Source organism: Phaethon aethereus, assembly GCF_964289735.1.
Source record: "Phaethon aethereus genome assembly, chromosome: Z".
NCBI lineage: Eukaryota > Metazoa > Chordata > Aves > Phaethontiformes > Phaethontidae > Phaethon > Phaethon aethereus.
Window position 1 is genome coordinate 69189813 of NC_138577.1, and position 19808 is coordinate 69209620.

At 37.8% G+C, this 19808-nt stretch overlaps 1 protein-coding gene across 1 annotated transcript in view; it reads right to left on the bottom strand.

Annotated features, from left to right (window-relative positions):
- Nucleotides 1-19808, bottom strand: part of SNX24 (sorting nexin 24) — a gene marked incomplete at its 5' end in the record, with an annotated part of 95164 nt that overhangs the window by 6668 nt on the left and 68688 nt on the right. Inside the window, one exon of the mRNA XM_082013143.1 lies at nucleotides 292-386. Within this exon, the coding sequence (XP_081869269.1) occupies nucleotides 292-386 (95 nt within the window). The remainder of the gene's footprint in view (nucleotides 1-291; nucleotides 387-19808) is intronic.

Consider the following 19808-nt stretch of genomic DNA (forward strand, 5'->3'; position numbering starts at 1 on the left):
ACATTTCGGTAGATACTTCAAGATCTATGACAAAATCATATTTTTCTAATCTAAACTGTCCTTTGCTTTCCAAGAATATTACATTAAACCTCACTTCTGTCTTTGAACAGGCTGAATTTATTTTACCACCTTTTGGGGATATATAAACATACTTAACATGAACCTAATGCCCATTTATTTTACAGTGTTAGAGTTGGCAGCAAGACCATTTTAAGTCAATGGAATTGCATCAGCCCTGAGTGGATATGGGCCTTTTGGCCTCCATTTATTTTTCAGTAAATGAGAGCTTACCCACAGCTTTCTGCTTTTGGCAAGGTAGGTACATGGCGAACGTTCAGGAAATCAAGAAATATTTTAGGAAGCTCTTCATTTTCTAAAATGACTGTCTGTGGAAAAAAAAAAGGGCACAATAGAAACCTAAGATTTTTTAGTATTTTAGATATTGCATACTTTTATTCAAGCTAACAAAACATTTCCCACTTGCAACACTTTTAAATTCTTCATTTCAATAGGAAAACCACAATTCTTCATGAATCACATATAAATACATTCAGCTTATACTATTACATTCTTTTTCATGTGCTATCACTGCTGCCAAGCTAGATGCCTCTCAAGCAGAGAAGTCTTGATTCTGGAACTAAGTTATTGGCACGCTCATTTGTGAATAAAATTCTGTTTATTTAAAAGGTAAAATAATGCAGCTACAGCTCAGTGCTTTCACGTTCACATCACAGAAGACTCTTGTCTGGCACATAGTGGAAAAAGGATGTCTCCACTTCGCGCAATTTTATTAATGCATGCCTTGGTAAATGCTAACAAAGAAAACTCTTTGCTTGGCTTGACAGATCAGCTTACAACATACTCCTTATATGTGTGCTGTGACTCCTAATGACAAAGCTCTGACCAAAGAGCTGCTGGCTAGACCTGCCACATTCTTCTTACAGCAATAACATAATGGACAGTTTCCATCCTCCTTTGTTTTTCCATTGATGAGATGATTTACAATTTTCAGTAAATAAATTACAAGTACACTTAAAAATATGTAGCAAATAAATGACATGCTTAGGTGCATGTTCATCATGAAGGAATGACTTTTAAAGGAAACAATAGATCTCTGACAGTTTCAGAGAAGCAGACAAAAAATAATTGTTGATCTTTAGTTTTCATGAGGCAAACAAAACAGTTCATAAATTCAACCAATGTCTCACCTGAAAGATTAAGCCCCTATTTATTTCCTGTTCATACTGCCATACATTCTGATAACACACGCACTTCACATGCAAATGAAAGCCACAAGCTCTTCCCTAAAGAGCTTTCCTTCATAAAGGCCTGACCTAGAGTGAATGTATGCATGGAAGAAACTACAGTAGATTTATAAAGAAAATGACTTGTACAAGTAAAGCTACCTACGTTCACCCTGTTCATTTTCACATCCTATGTTAGAAGAAATAAACCTAGAGAAGAAACAAGACCGGTGATGGGAAGAAACATTATTCTGCTTACAGTCAGGAGGTAACTTATTCCTGCATGTGTATTCTTTTATATTACAATATCACTGGGGAAATGAAACGGTATGTAAGGGATAATAGGATCACAAGAAAAAAATCAGGTCGGAAGAGACATCCAGATCTTGTAACAGCTTTTATAGCAAATGGTTTGGTTATTTGTATAATGACAACCAGGTAGTGTAAAAATTATGCAAGATGTGCATAGACTTAGAGAGAGAAACACATTTGAAAATAAAGATATTTGAGAACTGGTTCTTTTTTTTGTATCAAATTTGCAAATCTGAATTCAGAGTTTACATTTCTTCAACAGCTGATGCCATTACTAACAAGTTTGAAAAAAAGAACAGGGAAGAAAAAAGCAGCTTTTCAACTTTTCTGTTCTAGATTTTAATGGATGTAACAAACAGGGAGGTCTCAAATGTTGGCAAGTGTTAAGCCTTTCAGTTCACCTTTGTATGAAGATGCTGCATTAAAAAATGCCACTTCATTTGCATTCTGCAAAATCAGCACTCTGCTGCTGCAAAATTTATCCTGTTCTGCATTCAGGTTATGCACAGAAGGAGGGGTGAAGGTGGATGCATATTCAGAAGATGTGTGAATTGCATAACAATGTGTATGATTTGCCCAAATAAAAACATCTTACTAATTATATGCAATGAAGAACTGCAAGAAGTTGTATAAAGATATTTAAGGGCATCCACTGCTTATATGCAACCTCACACTTACACCTCCTGACAGCTTTTTCTAAAAGTTGAGCTGCCTGCTGAGGCTGCTGAACAGAACAGTGACTGTCAGGGAAGAAGAGAAGGTTACATCACTGTATAAAAGGAAAACTCCCGACAGCTCTTACAAACCTGTTTGTTTCTACTTCCAGTCACTCCAGATTAATATGTCATTCTATTTCTTTTAGTTTTCTTTTACGACATACATCAAGTCAACCCAAGCCCTGCTAACCCTGCCCCGACCAAATGTATTTTGCAAAAAGATGTAAGCAAATAGCATCTGGTTTAGTGTATTAATCCATATAGTTTGTTAACTGTCAATAACTCTGCTTTTGTGATCAATAAACTTGAAAATGTAGAATTTGCAGAGAAGCAAAGGCAATTTTGCATACTGCCTCTGTTGATCGGGAATTTTGTCATTTCCAGAATTTTTTGAAGGGAAGAATGACTGCAATGAACAAAGGAAGATTTTTCAACTGATGTAATGTAATGTGACATGCATTTTAGGGAATTAAAAAATAAATGAAGATACAGGGTAATTACACTAATCAGGGGGAAATGATCTTCTGGCTTGACTTCATTTGCTTTGATACAAAGAAGGGCCAGCACGTAATCCAGCTTTTAATATACATGGTAGAAACTAAAGCAAAAGAGAAGAAAACCTAGGAACAACAACAAAAAAACCCCAGCCACACTGGATTAGGTGTGTCTGTCTAGCTGAATTTCCTGCCTCTGGTGGTGGCCGGAAGTGAAGGTCCAGAGCAAAATGTGAGCATTTTCAACTTTAGCAACTAAGTTGCTAAAAAAAAATACTCTAAAGTCAGAAACAAATGTTATCATAATTAGCCTAATTTACCTGGAACAACCCATAACACAACAGATTTTTTCATTCTGACTGAAAACTTGTAAGAAATATATATTTTGCAAACTTGATGATCTTTAAATAATAGAGCAGAAAAGGAACCATCAGGTAAAGTCTCTAAACCACTATCTATAATTTGCGATGTAACATGCTCAATCGTAGCCTTTGTTCAAGTGAATATATGACATTGGCTTGTAAACAAGACTACTACTTCTCCGCAATGAGAAGCTTAAAGACACATATTTTCAAAGGAAGAAAAACTCACAATTTGTTAGTAATATGAATTTCTAATACATCTGAATTCTACCAAGATCATAGCAGTCAGTTTAAAATATGGGCCCCAGAGTGCTAAGTAGACTAATTTTAGGGAAAAACCAGCATGTGTATTTCCTTCCTAAAATAAATAAAAACCCCCAAAACAACAGCTAACACAACCTCTGGCAAGCTATTTGGGAAGTGACTCCAGAAATAAATTTTTAAAACTCACTGATTTCAGCTGAACTAAGAATATAAGCACCATATTTTCTTAGAAAATCGTGAAGGGTGTTTATCTGTTACTGTCACACTTTAATGAACTACTCCATGCTTCAGGGAAAAAAAAAACACTGGGGAAAGCCTGATGTTTACATCAGCAGAAGTATCTTTTTTCATCGAAAGGGTGCAATTATTATTATGTAACACAAATCACAAAAATCCCAATTTTTCTACCTTATCAGTTTCATAAAATCATGTTCCCTAAGGATGTCATTGATTAGTTGCACATGTTCTTTCAGTGACATCTGAAATACTTAATTGTCGGTTATCTTTTCTCCTTCAGCAAGTAAAATATAGTCACAAAATTGCAAAGGGACTTGTTCTGCCTTAACCTTAGCTAGATGCCATCATGCAGTGGAAAACAGTGCTAAAATATCACAGGATAATGCTCGCTAACAGGGGAGACATATAAACAGCATAATGATTTCCCACGAGTTTCCTTTTTAGAAAATTGTCACTAAAGCCAGGGTAAATGGTGACATATCTTCACAGAGGACACTGCGAAATCGAACACTGGCATTCTAGTTAGGTCCAAACCTACTCATCAGCCAATTATAACAGTAACTGAACATCTTGCTGAAAACCTGAACAAGACCATTTTGCTAACCTTAGGAGATCATGCCATAGGAATGCATCGTTTTCACAGAGTTTTATTATTATTATCGTTGTTGTTTTTAATGAAAAAAAAGATTTAAAAATTAATTTCTTACACTCATCTATCATGCTTTCTCAAGGTTGCTGGAAAAAGCTGTTGAGGGGCACGGGGAGGAGAAATGAGAGTGGGGAGCTGAGTTACAAGGTTTTCAAAAGTCCTTACAGACTTTTCCATTCAATCGGGTTTAGTTTGAAATGCTGTACTGTTAGGGTGAAAAAGTTCATGACAGTTTTTCCTCTCTTCAGAGGGAAAGATGCTTCACAATACCTAATTCAGTGGTGCAGCTAAAATGGGGGAGAAGAAAATCAATACATTCCAGCTACAGTAAGTAGGCTGGAGTGTCAGTCTCCACTGGGACCAAAACCCACATCTTTTAGAACACTTTAGAGTCTATATACTTCTATTAACCTGCTTTTCCTGAACAGCTTTACACAGTCCCATGAAATGATAAAAAGGTTACCAAAAGAACACATTAACTAAAAACGAAGCAGATGAAGAAACCAGACTTCTAAGAGCAAGCTTTCCTGTTCTTAAAATAATAGCAGATACAAAGTTTTATATTACTCATTGTGAAGAACTACAAAGAAACTCAGTCCTTTCTTCAGCGAGGGTGTTGTTATAGGTTATCAACAAGAATTATTTCTAAATAAGTTGTCACTTACTTACATTGTCGTAGTAAGGACTCTCCACTTTTCATTTCTACCAGAAACATTCAGTGATGGGCAGTTTTGTAAAAACAAGAGGAAGTTATCAAACATTCTTAAAACTCTGTATAAAAATACAAGAAGCATGCAAACACACATACAACGATGTAGAAGTGATGCTCCATATGAAGCACCAGCTAGCTAACACTCCCAGGCTGCGTATCAAAGGGAAGTCAATGGTACACAATGGAGCTTGAAAGGGAACAAGATATTGACTGTAGATATTATATGCCAAAATACTTTCAACAAAGATACTCAAGTTACTATCTGAAAGTTAATGCAAAGTCACAAAAGTGGAAAAAAAGGCACAGAGGGGAACTGCACCTCTGAACCTCAAGACTGGAGAACAGTAGAAAAATTCTTGCACCAACTTTTAGATCGATTTTTTACACTTCCAGTGGGCTTAAAACTCACCAGATACCTCCTGAGTGAAAAATCCATCTATCACAGCATTATCAAGCTACACAGAGGATAAATGAACCAGATGGAAGGGAAGCCCAACAGGTTAAATGACTGCTGGTTCATCAGTGAAAACACATATGCAGAAATTCACATACAGACAGCGTCTATAACGTATTAATGTTTTTACCTAACCTAACTTTAAAGCACTTTTACTCATTTTGATTAAAAATACTACCAGGTAAGTTTTATGGTAGTGACTTTAGTTAGAAAGCTAGTTAATTATACATTTACAGTTCCAACTAATATTCAACTACTAATTGCAGAGCAGATTGACTTGAGGCTAAGTGTACAAATATAACTCATTTGATGTGAAAAATACAATATTGAATTATTTTCAGAAAACTGGGAACATAATTTAGTGGGTGCAAACAGTGAATCTCTCTGCAGCAATAGAAGACTAGCACTTGAAAGATTAGAAACAAAGTGCAACAGACTACAGTTCCTTTGAAAAATAAAAATGAAAGGAAGCAGTCAATATAATTTCCTGAGACACTGCTCAAAGGATTGGCGGTTAAGACAAAGCTGTATCAGAAATGAAGAAATCAACAGAGCAAGAGGAAAAGAAGCAGAAGGGCAGGATGAGTTAATGATATTAAAAAAAAGTTAGTAGGAACAAGGAAGGCTTTTAAAAATAACTAACAGGAAAAAGTAGTACAAAGAGCAAGCAGATCCATTAATGACAGACACCAAAATAAACGTTGATTTTAAAATGGCTGAATTGAAGCATTTTTTAAAAGTCAATGGACACTAAGACAAGGGACAATTAACAAGTAATTAAGACCATGTCAATAATGCTGCTGCTAATAAACAGGTGCAGGAATACCTTAGACAATAATATATGTATCAGTCAGTAGATCCAGAAAATACACATTCTAGGATGGTAAAGAAATTAGGTAGTTATGCTTGGAAAAGTCTTCTCAAGAGTACAGGGGAAGAAGGTTTGGGAAAAAGCAACCATATTTGCAATCCACAATACAACAACAGGTAAAGCAGAAGAGGTTTAAACTTGCAATACAATTTTCTGAAAGCTTAAAGAAACTAAATACAAATATGCTGTAATGCAAAAAAACCCCCAACATTCAGGTTGCAAACTACGACACCCAGGAAGTTTGGAAACTGGTCTTTTTTTTTTTTTGTTTCTCACAGAGTTAGATGTTGCCTCCTTCTATGCTGATCCTTGTGCACTGAGGAGGAGGTCAGATGGGAAAAAGATGCAAAAACCTACAACAGTATCTGATCAGGTAATTAAAGATTATCATAAATACACACTGTACTTTAAGGCAAATAAAGCTGGTACTGAAAAAGTCAGTTGCAGATTTTCCAGATTTGCAAGTGTTTCTTCAGTCCTAAGAGTTCCTCTAAATATCAGGCTTTAGTGCATGTTCCTGTCTTCTTAGTATGTGATAACCCTTTCTTAGAATCACAGAATCATTTAGGTTGAAAAAGCCCTGTAAGATCAAGTCCAGATGTTAGCCTAGCACTGCCTAGTCCACCACTAAACCATATCCCTAAGCACTGCATCTACACATCTTTTAAATACCTCCAAGGATGGTCACTCAACCACTTCCCTGGGCAGCCAGTTCCAGTGCTTTAGAACCCTTCCGGTGAAGAAATTTTTCCTAAAATCCAATCTAAACCTCCCCTGGCGCAACGTGAGGCTGTTTCCTCTTGTCCTATCACTTGCTACTTGGGAGCAGTGACCAACATCCACGTCGCTACAACCTCCTTTCAGGTAGTTGTAGAGTGTGTAAGGTCTCCTACCCTCAGCCTCCTTTTCTCCAGGCTAAACAACCCCAGTTCCTTCAGCTGCTCCTCATAAGACTTGTGCTCTAGACCCTTCACCAGGTTTGTTGCTCTTCTTTGGACATGCCTCAGCACCTCAGTGTCTTTCTTGTAGTGAGAGGCCCAAAACTGAACAGTGTTTGAGGTGCGGCCTCACCAGTGCCGAGTACGGGGGCACGATCACTTCCCTGCTCCTGCTGGCCACACTATTTCTGATACAGGCCAGGACGCTGTTGGACCTCTTTGCCACCTGAGCACTGCTGGCTCATATTAAGACAGATGTTGACCAACACTGCCGGGTCCTTTTCCGCTAGGCAGCTCTCCAGCCACTCCTCCCCAAGCCTGTAGCGTTGCATGGGTTGTTGTGACCCAAATGCAGGACCTGACACTTGGCCTTGTTGAACCTCATGCAGTTGACCTCCGCCCATCGATCCAGCCTGTCCAGACCCCCCTACAGAGCCCTCAAGCAGATCAACACTCCCACCCAACTTGGTGTTGTCTGCAAACTTACTGAGGGAGCACTCAATCCCCTCATCCAGATCATCAATAAAGATATTGAACAGAACTGGCCCCAATAGTGAGCCCTGGGGAACACCACTTGTGACTAACTGCCACCTAGATTTAACTCCATTCACCACAACTCTTTAGGCATGATCATCCAGACTGGTTTTTACCCAGTGAAAAGTATGCCTGTCCAAGCCATGAGCAGCCATCATCACGCCATCATCACGCCATCATCATTCATCACTGCCAGACTGAAACACTGAACCCTCAGCAAACACTTTTGGTTTTCCTTTTTTTTTTATTTTTGATCCTCATCAAAGGATGTCTCTAACTGAGGTCATAAAATACACAGAAAAGTAGTTGCTTGTTACAGTGACAAACCAACAGGATAAAACAGTATTCCTCCAAAGGGCCTAAGGGAACTCACTGATGAATTTTCTGAATTAACATCTGTGTATACCATATTGTTTATTGCTGCTTTAGAACTGGAGGACTAAAAAATGACTAACATAATTAAAAAAAAAAAACCAAAAAACAAGAGTACCATGAGAGAACTGGGGATTTATAAACTAGTATGTCTATACCAGGGAAGTTAGTAACAACTACAGCAAGGAGTAGAATTAGTGAGCACATGGGTAAACACATCTGGATGGGAAAGAATCACAGGGCTGCTGTTAAGGGAAACCCTGTTTTAAAACTTACTGCAACCCCCGAAAGGATCTACAAGCACTGATAAATGTGGCCCTGCTGAGAGTGCCTACTTTCATTTCCAAAAGGTGTTTGACAAAGACCCCCACCAAAGGCTTTAAGGCAAACCCAGCAGCCATGATCCTTGCACAGAGAAATAAGTAGTTACAAGTCCTGAAGGAGAGGTTAGCAGAACAAAGCCCAGAGTGATGCATATCAGAAAAAAAAAAAGAAAAAATGATGGGTCTTTGACTGACCATTAGTGATCAGAGGATTGAGATGCTGGGAACTACAATATATCCCTAAAAAGATAAGCTTGTTATCCAACAGCAATTAAAAAAGGCAAATCAAAAGTTCATTAGAAACTATCAGAAAAGGAATCAAGAAATCCTTAGAAATTATTATTATATATTATTATAAAAGGAGGGGCTTTATACAGAAGGAGGAACCTCTTCATGGAACAGGTAGTTGAACTATAGGCTACAGGACATTGCAGATACTGAAAATTTGTATGTGTTTAAGGAAAGACTGAATAGATTAATGGAAGAGGAATTGTCTGAACAGAAAATGCATAGAAATGGAGACTGTATTAAGGAAAAATTATCAAAGCATGTTCTTTCTGTTCTCTCTCATGTACCTGCTTTTAAGCACTATCAGAAGCAGGCTATTCTCCCAGAGGAACCTCTGGTCTAATCTGCTCCAACTATTTTTTTATGCTATGTCGGCTGAGTTATGGGGTTAATTGTACTAGTCCACAGTAGCAGATGGCTCTCCCAGAGAAGAAGATGGGGCATGGCTGGGAGACGGCCAACTCATTCTCTCCTCCCTCCATTTCACTCATCCTTTGTGCCATTCAGCTGGTTGGAAGAGGCTGTTCCCACCTGCCAGTCCTCACCAGCAAAAACCCACAGTGAAAGGTAGTTTGTGCACCCACAGCCCCTCTACCTCCTTCCTCTCCTAGCATTAGCGAGGGTGGAGATTTGCTGAGGGGACATGGGAGCTCTGTCCTGCTTTGTGGATCCTACAGGAAGGACTGTCAGGGACAGAGGACCGAGCTGGAGGCTGACCCGGTGGGCAGCCAGCATCTCCATTTGCAGGCAGTGAAGATGAAGGCGTGATGCAGGGATGATAATACAACACTTCCTTCTTGCTGTTTATTCTGAGGAGTTTTATTTTAGAAATATGCACATTACTTAAAAGATTTGCGAAGACAAATAATATTACGAACAACAAAGATAAAACAGAAAAGAGTTAATGGAACACAACAAATATTTTAAGAAGAGTTGAAACATCACTTGGAACCAAATATTGTTTGCCTTGTTTCACCTGTGTTGAATACAAATTATCTGAGAGGAAACACATTTCTGAATGTAAAATAAAAGTGAAATGACTGTTATTTCAATTACTAGAAGATTCATGTAGACAGGCTGTAAGATACATTAAAGTAATTCATGCTTCATTAAAAATGCTGCTTGACAGAGAATACAGTTTTGATTGCAAAACTGCTGCAGTGTTTGTATTTGCATGTTTACTTTCTAAACATATTAAAATATACAAAATATTTTATCTCCTGTTATTATGTATCATTTCAAAGAGGAGCTTGAAAAAAATTGTCACTTATTTCTGTACAGAATATGTTTACTATATTTTCCTGCACTGCCATATTTTCTATCTACTATATTTACTATGCTTGTAAATAGTCCTTTATAAGGAGGAAAGCTATGAGCAAGCCTGAAGAAAAGGCAGCAATTAAAGAACTAAGCTGCACTCCATTCTTCAGAGCCAAATGCAACAGAGTATTACCTCAGCAGTCACAGAAACAGAGGAGCAGGTCTGCTGCATGACTAACTTCCTCTTGATCCCCCAAAAACCCCACTCTCTGGATGTCATAGACTATTCTGTTAAGATGCAGATGTTGGATTTTTTGGTCAGATAATGTGGTTTTGGTCAAATACACAGCTTCAAGAGAACTGAAAAAGCCCAGAAAAATACTGAAACATTTTAGAATAGGCTTCAAAGAGCATTTTCACTTCTTTTTTCCTTCATAAGAAACGTCCCATAGCTCTAACTCATTTTGCTGGGAGCAAGGGAAGAGTCAGGTGGTTGATGAAGACTGAGAAAGTTAGCTATGAAAACAAGTCTCGCTCTCCACAAGAATTACATTTCCATGCAAATGTCGTATCAAAAACCTAGAAATCATCTGAGGAAGATTTCCTCATCTGCATTGTTTCCACAAGGTACTGCAAAAAAGGTGCTATTCAACTCCACAATAACTTCGTATTCTGTCTCCCTGATATTTTCTTGTCAGAGGTTTTGGGTCAGAGTAAACTCCTGAGAAATGACTCGACACTCCCTCTGAAACTAATTAGACTAAGCAGCAGGTACCCACTCCAAAGTCCAAACAAGAGAATGTGGAAAGCACAGGGAATTCACTGCACCTGGGGTTAATGAACTCATTGTGTCATTTTTGCAGAGGTAAAGAAGGGGTAACACAGCTGACCAAATATATTTAGATTTATATGGTGGGGGTTTTTGGGGGTTTTGTTTTTTAGTTTTGCATGTTGGTAGTTCTTTCAGCGCAAAAGGTGGTGTTTAATAAGGACTCTAGGCTATTTTGCAATGTTGGAAGAGCAACTGCAAGGCAACTGGTAAGCTTAATTTTAAAAACTCTGAAGGTTACATTAAATTTTAATCAGCTTAACAAGAAAATACATGTTGCATTTGCAAGACATTTACTTACCTTTAGCAGCAAATGCAAGGTAAAAAACTGGTTTTTTTTCTGAATTATTAATATACTAACAATTTACTCTGACATCCTAATTCTGTAGTTAATGAGGTGGTTGCTTACACAAGGGCAAAGAAGCACAGAGCAAGTTTTGACCACTAACAAACTCAGAAATGAGAGAGACAGGGGACTGAGGAAAACAGGAGTCAGTCCTTACAGTATAAATAGATACCACAGGAATAGCACAATAATATAAATGTATTTGTTTTAATTTGTGAAAATAACTGGCTTTCTTGTAGAACCACTATAAGAGAGAAAATCCTGTTTAAAAATATGCACTTTTCCAGGTTCCATTAAATTAACTTCTGTTTGTAATAATTCTTATGTTTAAAACATTTCCCTAGCCCCACAGGAGAGCAAGACCCAATCAACTTAGAACAATGCAGTAAATGCTGTGCTGACAGCATTAGCCATTGATTCAAATGCATCTGTGTTCTGAAAAACTCACCAAGGTCTGTTCTCTTTGAAAAACATTCCTAAGAAATTTCTACTCTGGATTGAAACCAACAGGTTAAAGTCAAAGATTCAGACAATCTCTTCTTGCATGCTTATGCTACAGAAGCAGCATAGCAAATAGTCAAGATGTAGGGACATCTAACAGTTTCGATATTAAAAAAGCTTAGACAGCATTTCATAAATTACACAAGCAAGTTGGAATCAATGTGAGAGAACAGAATTTTGAACAGATGAAGCAGGACATTTTTTAACAGACACTAATATGCATGTTTAGATTAAATTCTTGATAAATAACTAGCTACTAACTATGCTGTGAGAATATTTTGTCAGGGGTCATAATTCATGGATTATTTTCATTAAAAAGGAAGACAATATAAATGACATGGAGGATAGCAGGGCAATCATAATGGAGTAAATGACTTTATTTTCCCAAACAACATCAGACCGGGAAGATGCTCAAGACTGTTCAAAAATCAACAGTAAGCACTTCCAGCAGTGAGTCACTGCAGAACAGTCAGGTGGGCAAGGAAGACTTCAATAAGTGTTGTCAAAATATTTAATTGGTCGAGTTTTGCCATCAAGAGGCTGAGTTTGTTAATTCTCATACTACCACACCTGTGGATCTTGACAGATAGGTTACTTCCGTGTTAAAATAGACTGACTGAGGACTGCACCCTGCTTCTCAGTACCACCCACCACACTACTCTTCCAGAAATAAGACTTAAAATTATCTAAAATGTTTTGTCTCAGAACAACTGTTCCTATGCTCTATTTACTGAAACCCTCTCCTATCATGTATCTACATTTCATTAAAATCTGTCAAACAATTAAAGAACTTGTTCATGCTGAAATTCTGCATTAAATAACCTTTAAAATAAAATTTCAGAGAAAGCGCTCTCTGTCCCTCTTCCTCCCCCCCTACATCCCTCCCCCCATTACAGAAGAGATCCAAAAGCAAATTATTAAATTCTTCACTCATCAGTGAAATGGACTGTTTGCAGAATCAAGCCCAGCATATTGCAGTATGATTTTTTCTTGCTAAGGAGTCGACAGTGTTTACAGAAGCTCAGAGGTGTGGTGTAGAGTCTGTGATACTAAATTCTAGATGCTCTTTACAATCTTAAGTACTTGCTTGCTCATGGATTCAATCTGCAGTGTGAATTAATGTTGCCAGAAGTCCTAGAACTAGATACCCTTTCTCTGCAAGCATACAAACCCTGCTTTTTGTTTGCATTGAGCTACTAACAGAAGTAACAAGGTTTTACCTGTTTTTTTCTTGCACCCACCCCCCCTTCCTTTTTCACCCCACCACCCTGGCAAAAAAACCTCACTTCTCTTTCAGAGAAATGAGCATGCCTTGTTACATGCTGCTCTGTAACTATAGGAGCAAATCAATAGCAGCTGAATGCCATCTGCTTCGGGCAGCAGAACAGCACCAAAAGTGTGAGCAATGCATCTTCCCTTATTGAAAGGTTATTTTATGCAAGTAAACAATTCATCGTCTTCTTGCACGCTTGATGCTCATTTACCACTTTTGATCAATAAAATATGCAAAACAACAAAAAAATTGAATCCTAAGAGTAGTTCTGATGCCAGTGTGATAGTTAATCAATATCAGGTCTCTGTTCAGTAAGGCAGGCAGTAGGGTAACTCCTTTATTGTATGAACCCAGGAAAAAGTGTGGAAATGTATCTTGTTGCCTCTAAAATGCAGTAAGAGAGTGAGAAACACAACTTTTATCCTGAAAATTAAAAAAAGGAGAATGAAACAGGAAGCACTACTTTAATTGTATTTTTCTCCCCTCGCTATGCAAAGGGTACTTATGTCAGCTTGCCTGATCATTTGTTGCAAAGAATCTGCTGTTATGCTGTTGACAGAGCTATACTATTGTTAACACATATATTTGGTTAAAGGGTAGCCATTACAAAACATACTTTGGACAGCAACCTGCTCTGTTTCCTTCTAAAGCTGCTGTACCTTAGTCTTGGTTTTCAATGTATTTATGTTTCAGGTGAACTCAGTTTTTCTGTTAAAAACAAACTGCTATGGGAATTTCTTCTGCACAGTGTTTCTTTTAGTCAGACCACAAACTGCCTCATTACATTAAGCCTCCTGACAATTGATTCAAGTAGAATACTTCTCTCCCAACAAAGAAAACTACATCATCTTTACAGATATTGCAGAACAAAACCTTCAATTTAAGCAGTTGCCTAAAATAGCACAAAATACTTGAAATAACAGTTGCTACTCACAAATGCTCTCTACAATAGTGTGTCATATATCCTAATATTAAAAAAATTAACTATTCTCTCATTTGAACAGTAATTTTGCAGATCATATCACAAACATAAAGCCACAGATTTAGCTGCACACTGTATGTTCTGATCTGTACTTAATACTGCATTTTCTTCTTTGTTCTTTCCTGCTTGTACCTAGAAACACAATTATTCAGGTATGTGGCCTTTACTCACTTTTGGTTCTTTGAACTGAAAAAAGCTTGGTACAGTTTTGTAAAAGAATTCTTATGCAGAGCTTCCATTTAAGGGAACAACCAAGTTCTCTCTTCAAAAAAACCCCACCAAACCCCACAACTGCTTTTCTCTATATTTTCAGTGCAAAGACACTTCCCAATGTACTGGTCACAAACTTCCAGAGAAAATTTATTAAAGTGAAACCAAGCAATACTGAATAAAAAATAATTTCATAATCAGTTTAGAAACAAACACTACCTTGTAGTCAAGCAGCAGCTGTTATACACACGAGAGACAGAAAATCTCATTTGTTGTTCAAGTCTCATAATTCTTACAAAAACAAGACAACTGGAAGAACATATCTATAAATCAACTTGTATAGACTTTTTAAGGTAATTACTAGTAATTAACAAAGCACACATTTGCACATATGAAAAAGTCCTTCTGACCAACCAATGAAACTTATTAAATGTAAGATAGGTTTGGGTTTCGGATTTATTTAAATCTGTGAATTAGAGGGAGGTTTGTAAGCAACAGTTCAAAATTCTTCTTTTATAACCTTCTAAGACCCCAAACATCTGTATTTATAACAGGCAGCTGCACCTTCTACATAACGAAGCTTGGATCAGGCTCCTTCTGCATGCCTTCTTCAGAAATGCTTATGAGTTTATATGAACTCCAATATATGGTTTGATCACATTTATAGAAACCAAAACAATTTTGATCAAATTAATAATACAGAACATAGTAGTGAAAGTGCAGTAGCTTTGAGTCAATGACCCAACTAGCAGCAAGGGTATAATTTAAAGTCAGAAATTTCCAGTGCATGCACTGTTAGCCACAGTGAACCTGTTACTGCTCTAAAGGGAATTGTTTGCCTCTTATTAGATTTTCTACAGCACAGCCATAAGTGATAAATGTACTGCTGTACTCACTGTCAAGTTAATCAATGCTGCCAAAGTTTTGTTGACCTAACAGTAATCCATAAAGTGAGCGGCATTTTCTCTATCCCTATGACATCTCGGTCCTCAGTGGGGATACAAATCTTAAAACAGCTTCTTAAAAAAATGAAAAAACAAAGCAAAGCAAAGCAGGGGGCAGAAAAAGAGATTTTCAAAATTCTGTCTTTAAATTAGGAGACTGTGAGAATCTCTTGCCTCTCTGACAAATTGCTTAAAAATGAAGGCCACACAATGGATTCAGTTTGATGGTTAGAATACGAGCAAATGGCTACCTTCACAGAGGATACAGCCTTGCCTACTAAAACGAAGGTAAAAACAGCTTCAGGAGTCTTCCAAGGAAACAGTCGTGAATGCGATTTACTTGTGACTACAGATTCGTGCACTGGTTCAAACAGAGCACAGTGCAGCAATTCTGAAGACAGTAATGTGAAAACAGTAATAAAAAATCACCACCAATAAAATTTGTCTATTGCTGCATCTGGCTGTGATTCACAGTCCGTGAGAAGTATCACCACTGAAAAGAAGAAAAAGTCGGGAAACAATCCCTGGTAGAACAAGCTGCTCTATCAACAAACTGCTGCCATGCTCTCACAAGCAATTATAGACATATGAAATATGAATTGCCATTGATTTTTCTTCTAGAGGTCACTCTGCTCCATGTTTTACGCACTCTAGGCATTTATTTGGGTGGCAAACTGACAAGTTTTTACAGAATTAACAGAGCACTGTAATCCTTGCTCAATTGCAGGTACTTCATTATGGTTCTGTTCCTTGACACTTGTCCCTCCCAAAACTCACTAGCAAGGGAGTCTTTGATAAAGGTGAGGAACAATGCAATTACTTGTGAAAAGAGAGCATCCTAACTTGGCAAGTGAATGCTTATTTATTTCCTCTGTGCTGATAGCAGACAAGCAGCATCGGCTGGAGGGCTGCGTTTATCACGGCCTAACAATTCTGCAGATCATATTCTGTTTTGGCTAAAACTCTCCACATTCTTGTTATTGAAAGAGGGATGACTTCTCTAGAAAGGAGAAACAAGATTGCAAGTTAGCCCCTTAACAGGAGTAACATAGCTTTCTGGATTTCTGTTAAAAATTATCATAACATTAAAATACTGCAAGAATGCCAAGCTGCTCTCTACAAATCTCATGTTATCTTCACACTTAGCAATTGCTTGATGTTCCTTACTCAGCAACTAGAGAACTACTTAATTTTGGCCAGTAAAGGCCACAAATGATGTTGAAACTAGGAATCATGAATTTATGAATCATATATTCTGGCATTTTTACACAGCAATCATCTTTACTTCTATTATTAATTTTTGGCACAAATACTTGTCTCTGAGTTTTCCATGCAAGAAGAATCTGCAAAAAGGCTGTGTTCCACCCTTCCTTCCCAGTGGTTATTCTGTCCCCGAAGGCTCTGGTTTACCCTACAAGTAAGCCCTGGCATCTGAAGCTAAGGTTAAAACGCTATTTTAAGTCACATTTCTTGGTGGCTCAATGAAAGGACAGAACAGTATTACAATACTGTGGTACAGAGAGCTTAATCAGACACTAGACTCCATGATAAGCAAATAAAAGAGAGCATGCCATCAGCGCAAGTACGTCTGGACAAGCGGGGCCCCAAAATCAAAGCTGATGAGGATATAGTAGATATGTGGATATAAGGGTTCAGAAAGGATTTACAGCAGAACTGAAGTCTACAAAAAACCCTGCGTTCTGTGTTGATTGGACACAGAGGTGACCTTAAACACATGACCATCACAAGACAACACTATGACTGATACGTAGATTGAATAAACCAAAGGGACAAAATCAAATTTCAAGGGGGAAAAAAAAAAGTGAGAAAAGGTGGGAAGATGTGTAGTAATGTATGAAGTTGAAGGAAACTTCTAGAGATACAAAAATGGTAATATGGTGGTTGAGATGACATATAGATATAAAAATGAAAACATGGTGGTTATAACTGGTAAGTATACTACAGCGGAAACAATTTAATGTCTCCATCCACATGTTAACAAGCCCCGCTTCTCCACCTGCCCCGTATCTCAGCGTCAATCAATGATCTGATGGTGGACTCCCCTCTGACTTCCTTGGCAAACATCACTTTGTAAAATTGGGCAAAAATAATTGACCACACTAGAAGAATTGGGATTTTTTTTTTTTTGGCCACATCCAATTTTTTTTGAGATGTCAAGCCTGGCTGCTAGACCTCTTCACTGAAATGTTGTCTGTACTTTTATATCAATAATACTGTTCCTGAGTATCTGCATTGGACCACAGCTATCAACAGCCTCCTGCATCATTAGAGAACTAATTCATCACAAAACCCACTAACCTTTTTTTCCAACACTACAAGAAGACCTCAATATTGTATGGTAACTTCCTCTTGCAGTACATGTCCTCATCCTCCATTTAAAGCTGGATAACCAATTAAAGTCACATCATTAAACTTGCCTGAATTTCATTAATTTTTCAAAAATCCACCTATAAAGATGGTAAGCACTACTGCATGGCATATAAACATGATGTCATTACAAAAAAAGCAAACCGCTTCCTAATCCTGAAGTTACGCAACTGCTGCTGTTCAAACTATTATCATGTATCACTCCATGACCTTGACGGAGTCTAGATACACAGAGAAACATCTGATGGGATAATGTGGAGACAGCTGCTTAAATGCTGGTGGCTGCAAGACTGTTGATTGTGAATCCTGTGCATGGTCTTTGCTCCTCCTGTGGCTTTAGAGTGCTTTTGAAATGTTATGTTGGGAATTTTCCCCACTGAACCAGGTGTGAGAGCTGGATCCCATGCTGAAAAGCACACTTGGAGATCTGGATGTCCTGACATCTGGAGAGACTGGGAGAGGTTTCACTTGTCTAACTTCCTCATGATTTCTTGGGGATATTCTGAACATTTTCCAGAAGCCAACATTACAGGGAAGCTGCTCAGAAAACCACAGTTACTCAGAATACAGCTGTGGTCTCCTAGTGACTTACCAGAAGGGATATAAAACAAATACTGTAAATGACCTGTGTTCAAAGTCTGTTGCAGCGTGTCTGTTATCATCAGCTCCTGAGCTGATATGACACCATACTATCACAGTTATGAATGCTGAATTTCCCTACTGATGATGATGCTATTCTGGAAATAAAAAATAAGATGCTTGAAAAATGGAGGATGAACTCCCCCAGTCAGATACTTATAACTGGAATGACATTTTCTCAGAATGTTTTATTGGGAAGTTATCACTGACCTTTTCATTTTCCTAGAATAGACATACCCAGTAGGTTGCAACAGCATAAGAAATAAAATTTTTATCCAACCATTTTAAAACTGTAATTCTACAAAAGCAGACTTCAGCCACATTGCTGCTGTAAAGGCCAGGGATGCACCACACAAACTGCTGTTCTACGACAACAGTTTTAAAAGCTGTGGCAGCTGCTATTATTTGTGCTGTCAGTTTACGTGAGGAATGCCAACACGCACAGCAGTGATACAACTTACCTATCCAAGGTAGTTCTGTAAGAACTGACTTAGAAATTGGTCTGTTTAGTGTGTAACAGACTATGTGTATCTTCTCCTGCCTTCTTCTTGAAGGATCACATTACTCCAAAGCCTTATATAGACAACAAATGCCAACAACTGAACCAAAGTGCAATACTTTCTTTTAACATACTGATACTCAAAGCCTATAAATTTATTGCAATATCTAAGGTGACAGAGAGGCTTTCTCTTCATGCTCATGTGCTCATTCTCAAAACGCAAAAGGCTGGCACTTAGGGGGAGCATCCAGGTGCTTTTCCTATGGTTTGTCATTAAGGGAAATATTCAGAGGACCCACGTGCAGAATGATCCTTACACCGTGTGGGTCAATACCATTTGGCATGCACAGACAGCTGGAAGAAAGGAACACGCATCAAAAATGTGTAGATACATATCATTAGGGACACTCACCTGTATTAAATAGGAGTCAAAATCCAATGTGCTAGGTTTAAGCCTCTACCAAATACAGGGGTTACTGGTTATTAACATAATCAAACCACACTTAGAGATTACCATGTCTACTAGACACTAACAAACACAAATGTAGTATAAGCAGGGCTTTCTTGAGCTTTAGATACAATTGGAGTAAATCTTGTGATCAGCTCTGAATTGTAGGATCTGTGATTTTCTCATGTCTGTTATTTCCTCCAGCATTTTGAAGGAGAAATGTATGTAGCAAAGGTGTCAAATACAACCTGATATTCTTGTAACAAAGGTCTTGAAAAGAAACGGCTTTTAGTGTTTTTGTTGCAAGGAGAAACAAACTAGACTAATTTCTGTATCACAGATAAAATATTCCTTTGTGCTTAGTGGTTACTCTCAACTCTATTGTGTTGCTTCAGTGCTTGTTATTGCTTCATGTAAAATTTGCATTCATTGATAATGTTGGTTTACTCTGACTGTTATACTGAGCTTTGAACTAATTGCTCTCAATTAATCTGTTCCACTCTTTGATAGCTTATTTATCAGATTGGGAAAGATAGATTTAATGGTGCTTGCTGGAAACAAGTTCTTTAATTGGAAATACCAGAGTGTTTAGCTCACTTTGTGCTCTAGCAATTAAGGACAATTTGGAAGGGCGTTTTTCCCCTTACTATTGTCTCCTTGATTAGATATCCAAAGAAGCAGACAAAACAAATGACAATACCACCTAGCAATATTGGTCC